The sequence below is a fragment of the Lactuca serriola genome, chromosome 9 (genome assembly GCF_051521515.1).
Source record: "Lactuca serriola cultivar US96UC23 chromosome 9, Lser_US96UC23_V15, whole genome shotgun sequence".
Classification (NCBI taxonomy): domain Eukaryota; kingdom Viridiplantae; phylum Streptophyta; class Magnoliopsida; order Asterales; family Asteraceae; genus Lactuca; species Lactuca serriola.
In genome coordinates this window covers 178,737,561-178,743,797 of record NC_136416.1, presented here as the reverse complement: position 1 = coordinate 178,743,797, position 6,237 = coordinate 178,737,561, and the positions used below count along the sequence as shown (strand labels likewise).

General features: G+C 36.4%; 1 protein-coding gene across 1 annotated transcript; it reads left to right on the top strand.

Annotated features, from left to right (window-relative positions):
• The first annotated feature begins 205 nt into the window (after positions 1–205).
• Positions 206–1,066, top strand: LOC145073040 (putative germin-like protein 2-1). The gene is made up of 2 exons (XM_079019584.1): positions 206–351; positions 460–1,066. Exons 1-2 carry the CDS (start codon positions 240–242, stop codon positions 993–995), a joined length of 648 nt encoding a protein of 215 aa, XP_078875710.1. The 5' UTR covers positions 206–239; the 3' UTR covers positions 996–1,066.
• Positions 1,067–6,237: the final 5,171 nt, after the last annotated feature.

Genomic DNA, 6,237 nt, shown 5'->3' with positions numbered 1-6,237 from the left:
GCAACCTTTATGAAATTAAGAACCAGACAACGTAAGTTGAATGTATCTTGCTTCTAGAAATTGAACAGCAAAATTTGAATGCATCTCAAGATGATAATGATGACGCTATGACAGTATTTGTCTTGATGTTCCTATATTAATTTTCACTATAAAAGCATTGCGAGTTCCATTCTTTATTTCATAGATTTCCCAAGCTACCATAATTAAGTCATCAAAAACAAGTTTTGGGCTTCTCAACAATGACGTCTCATTGGCTTTTATTTGGTCTCTTGGTGGCAGGCTGCTCCCTTGCGTTTGCTTCGGACCCTAGTCCTCTTCAGGACTTCTGTGTGGCAGACCAAAATAGCACAGGTAAGAATTTATGTGTGAAAGTCGAGAAACTCTCCTGCATTCATGCATGATTTGAAAACATATCATATTTAATTGTGATTAATAGTTTATTTATTTTTCTTGGTGTAGTATTCGTGAATGGCTTGGTTTGTAAAGAGGCGAGGCTTGTACAACCTGATGATTTCTTTTATAGAGGACTGCAACTAATGGGAAATACATCGAATGCTGTTGGGTCTGCTGTGACTCCAGTGACCGTAGAAGAGTTGCCAGGACTTAACACTCTTGGTATCTCAATGGCACGTATTGACTTTGCACCACAGGGTATTAACCCCCCACATACACACCCTCGGGCCACTGAAATTTTGACTGTTATGGAAGGCCGTATTCTAGTCGGATTTGTCACGTCCAACCCTCAAAACCGACTCATCACAAAAGAACTTCAGAAAGGCGATGTTTTCGTTTTCCCAGAAGGCCTGATTCACTTCCAGAAAAACGTGGGAAATGGCTATGCTGTTGCTATTGCAGCTTTGAGTAGTCAAAATCCAGGTGTTATTACCATTGCAAACGCTATTTTTGGGTCAAATCCCGATATCGCTGGAGATATTCTTGCGAAGGCCTTTCAAGTTGACATCAATGTCGTCTATCAAATTCAATCGAAATTCTAGCTTTTACGTGGTTTTAAAATGTTGTTTTTCTTTTCAATCTTGTGATATTTGTTATGTTTATGTTGCTATATTTAAAATGGAATAAAATAAATATATATTACTGTCATAGTGATTTTGATTTACTTATGTGGAATTAACTACTTCAAAAGTAACATATAAACTCAAAACCTAAGAGTGTGGAAGAAATAGACTTAGAAATCACAAAGACAAATTTAAGTAAGAGTGTGAAAGAAATAGACTTAGAAATCATAAACACAAAACTAAAATTGTTCAAGAAATAGACATAGAAATAACAAAGACAAACCTAAGAGTGTGCAAGAAATAGGCTTAGAAATCACAAAGACAAATTTACATAAATAACCCACTTGCTTTAGAAAGACTAGAAGTTCAACCATAAAAATTTTCAAAAGGATTAATATATGGTACTCAGTGTTTCAATTTGTTACTAGGTCGGTCAACGACCTATGCAAATTTAAGTAAGTATCTGTAAATAAGGAAAAACTCATCATCTCAATTATGTTGAGACGTATTATATATAGCCAAAGATAAAAATGGAATATCCAAAGGATAATTATATAGATTATATAACAGAAAACGTAAAGAGATATGTATGCTAAGATTTATCTCTAACATTTAAATTATGTCAGGATTTATCTCTAATATCTCCCCTCAAGCGAATCTGTGGTGGACATAGACAAAGCATGGATCGAAAAAATTCTAACTGTGAACTTAAAAGGCTTTCGGTGAAAATGTCATCATCCCGAAGAAGCTTGGTAGGCACAAATTTCGTACGTAGCTTCCCGGAAGAAACAAGCTCTCGGATAAAGTGATATTCAAGATCGATGTGTTTGGTACGCTTATGTGAAATTCGATTTTGAGTCAAGAACAAAGCCCTTGACAAAACGTAGAATATGCTTAAAAACTTGATAGTGAGTAGTAGTAGGAGTTTGTAGGAACTAACTAACTTGATTAACAACATAGGAAAAATCAGGTTGAGTGATGGTGAGATATTGTAATGCAGCGACAAGAGACCGATAGAGAGTGTGATCTGAAAACGCAATACCCAATAACATACAAAATAAAAAATCTAAGTTTCATGGATTAAAGAACAAAAGTATGTGTTACTCATGACATATGTATTAAGATGCTTTCCAGACAAACGGTTTGAGTAGCTTATTAGAACCATATGAACACAAAGAAAAGAAAACCTAGTTTTAAATACCATGATTTATTTATCAAAATCAATTCCTAAAACTCAAAGGCGTCTACGTAATGTATAATTAAACTAAAACACTAATATGACTCATAATTATGATAGAAATCATCTGAATTTGGAGATAATATAAATCTTAATATTTTATTTATTTAGGGCATAAAAATTCCTAATAAAGCTAAATCTTAGCAGAAATCATCTAAATTCTGATTCATCTTTTTAATACCCTCCATCATCTTCCCCATAGTGAAAACAACTCATCCTCGAGTCTTCATCTCTCATCCACGGTTTCCAAAGGGAAAACAACTTGCACACTTTAAAACAATACAAATAAATCAAACAAGACAACATCCTACTGGTTGTCTCATTTATGAGTTCTCGAGTAACCTTAGGGAGGTCACCATGTTTATAAAAAATGCAACATATTGTAACACTAGTGTCGTTATTTAATTTTATTGAATTTCCCTTAAGAGTTATAATAAATAAAGAAATAATGTTATAAAATAATTATAAACTATTATATAACATAAAAAGATGTATTTTTTTTGGCAAAGGACTAAAAACTATAATTTTAAAACTTAAAATGTTAAGATCATGAAAGGAGGGACCAAAGTTGCCAAATTTTTTTTACTTGCATGAAATCACATGGGGGAGGAGATCCTTCATGGAGGTCGATGGTAAAACTTATCTCCCTTTCATCCCATGTAAAACTCTTAGACCATATCGTAACTTGAATGTCCCATGACCGGTTTTGTTGTGTTTCTAGCAAAGATTGTACTGAGAAAGTAAAGAAATATGAGGAAGAGGGTAATCAAGTGGAAGACAATGAAACAATAAGGGTCATATGAATTTTCCCTTCATTAAACCTAAATTTTGTAAAAGAGAACTTGATTTTTTCAAAAACCAAGTTTTAATTTACATGCCTTATGTGCCTATTTGTAATAGATTAAATCATATTGTGCGCTTTAAAAAATTAAGAAGTTCAACAACTATTATTTTTTCTTGACGAGTATGGTCCTTATGGTTTATATTACTTGCATGATCGATCCATAACTATGTAAATTGACTTTCGCATAAGTTCAAATATGTTTTTTTATCCTTTGGTTTTACTTTTTATAATTCAGAAAGATAACAAATAAACCCAACCTACCCCACCTACCTTACCTTACATGACCATACCTACCGCCATTCCATTAATCTCCCTTGTTCGGTCAGCCTCCACCGCCACCACCATTACCATCACCATCCAAAATCACTATTTCAACGAAGAAGGTATTTAGGGTTTAACCCACCCCTATTTTCGTTATTTGTCTTCAACCTGACCATCAAAAAATAAAGCAACGACCTCCCCATATCCTTGACAACTAAATAAACATTATAAAGTCCCATGGTAACCTGCAAATGAGAACAAAAGATGTAGCATCCCAACTGTCAGGTATCATTATTATTCCTTCTAAATTTTCAAGTTTTAAGGTCTACGGAACGAGTTGACGCTATGACTCGTCGAGTAGTAGCGGGACAGGACACGTCATTTAATGAGGGACTCGACGAGTCGGCAAGAGGGACTCGACGAGTAGGAGCTGGCAGAGGAAACCCTAAATTTTAGGGTTTTTGCACCCTATATATTGGACCATTAGTGCCTCCCACTCTCCTTTATCACCCCTTGAGAGCCAGAAACCTTAATTTCCGTGAGTGTGAGCTTGGAGAGTCTTTTGGAGCCTTGGGAAGTGATTTTTGTGAAGGAAATTTGTAGATCAAGAGGCTAGCATCAAAGATTTCGTGTGGATCCAGAGTCTACTTCAGCTTGGGCACGTTTTGGAGGTAACAAGTTGTTACCTTGACCTCTTTTCTTCTATAATATTTCATATGTGAAGATTAGGGATTTCTTTAGCTATTCATGAAGGGATTATGGTATAGGAGCTAGATATGAAGTTGAAACTTCAGATCTGTACCTCTTTTGAGCCCTAAGTTCATAAAGTTCTTAATAGGGTCATGAAGGAACCCATGTTTATGAGTAAAGTCCCATTTCAAGCTTAGATGTGGAATTTGAGACATGCAACTACATAAAGTTAGCAACTTTACGTTGCTAATACACTCTAGGGACCTAGATCTACTGATTGGATCAAAGGGATAACTCAGAATCGGTTGATCATGAGAATATGTGTTTGGACTCGGCGAGTCTGGGGGATGACTCAGTGAGTCGGGTAGGGTTTTTTCAAAAACGGTCCCGCATGGACTCGGAGATGACCCGACGAGTCAGTTTGAGTTCGAAGCACCAGATCGCGTATCGACTCGGCAAGTTTGCTTCTAGACTCGACGAGTTGAGACGGGAAATTCTGGAATCAGTGGGGACTCGAGGCAGAGAAAGTTATTTTCAGCAAATAGGTCAACATGGACTGTTGACTATTGACCAGTGACTTGGCCTTTACTATGGGGTGTCTTGTACCTCCCAAGGGTTTTGGTAATTTAGGTAATTATTGAGAGGACCACTTATGGGTACAGGCAAGGTGGTTGGAGTTATATATGGAGGTGTGGACAGCATCATTCCGAGCTGTTAGCAAGGTGAGTTATCCTCACTATATTAATAGGGTCTAAGGCACCAAGGCCAGCCCTTTAGTTGTTATTTGGTTATGGTATGCTATATGTGGTTATGATCTGTTAGATCGGTATCAGGATAGATAGTACGTTGTTATGATCTTCTGATCCGTAGGGATCGGTATGTTAGTGACTTGCTAGGTCGGTGCTCTGGTTATGAGGGATTGCTAGTATTGATGATCAGTGAGATAGTTATGTTTGATACTTGTATATGCCAGTATATGTTAGTTATGTGTACATGGTTATTTGCTTAATGGTTGGGTTGAGGCGGTCCTGCTTTGTGATGAAGGCCAACATACCCTACGAGCGGTCCGAAGAGACTGTAGGCCCGCGCGGCGGTCCAGTCATGCCGAAGGCTCGGGATAGACCCATATAGATTGTAGGCCTTGTAGGGCGGTCCAGTCATGTCGAAGGCCCAATATGCTTGTTGCTGATATGGTGTTGTCATTGTGGTTTTGGGATTTTGGAGGTAGCTCACTAAGCCCTCGGGCTTATAGTTTCAGTTTATTTTTTCAGGTACTGCAAGAGATCATGGCAAGGCAAAGGCGTGATCCTTATGATTTTGTTATTGGGACACTCTAATGAATAATATTTTGAAAACGTTTTGTAAAACACTATTTGGTTTTATGGTTGAAAAAGTTTAAATTTGGATTAAAATTTTTGGATGTTACAAAAGACATACAATGATTCTCTTGAAATTCATCATTAACTAGTAAGTGTGAACCTAAAACATATGTACAAATTAGCCAAAAATACAATGTGACAAAAAATAATAAGTAGAAGTGCAAACGTTGTCTACGGCATAAATTAAATTAAACACATGTAGCTACATCCATACATCCATACCAATAGCTATAACATACAAAATTACGAATATAGGTTTCATGGATGAAAGAACAAAACCTTGTGTTACTAACGGCAAAAGGATTAAGATGAACAAGCCCCCAATCATTAGAACTCGTTGGGAATGGATTGGAACAAGGGGATGCACATATCGCTTGATCAAGCAAGGAAGAAAAGAATCACTTTGAAATAATTTATTGTTTCTTGATTTTTTCACAAATTTGATACAGGTTTATGGTGGGATGAAAACAGATTGAGACGAATTTTGCTAATTTTAGAGTTGTTCAACAATTTAACCTTTCCTCAATCTTCGCCTTTATGCTCCATGTTCTATCATCGTTGAAATCTAGGGCGAACGTTGATCCAACAACCCCACATAAATCGACATTGGTGGTTGGTGTGTTTTATAAAAAGGTTAATTGAAGAGACATATATGATTAGATGTAGGAAGTTCTTTCCAAAATCTTCATTAGAAAGCATACATGGAGATTAGGCACATCAAACATGGTTATCAATCTCAGCCATTGGTAGGTTAAACGACGTTGATTAGGCATTGTTATTTAGCAACCTACCCTGTTTTTCCTAGTAGTT

Bases quoted from the DNA above. Each gene is read 5' to 3' on its own strand.
- LOC145073040 (XM_079019584.1), top strand. From the start codon at position 240: ATGACGTCTCATTGGCTTTTATTTGGTCTCTTGGTGGCAGGCTGCTCC. The intron at 352-459 runs GTAAGAATTTAT...TTCTTGGTGTAG, and splicing joins GGCAGACCAAAATAGCACAG to TATTCGTGAATGGCTTGGTT.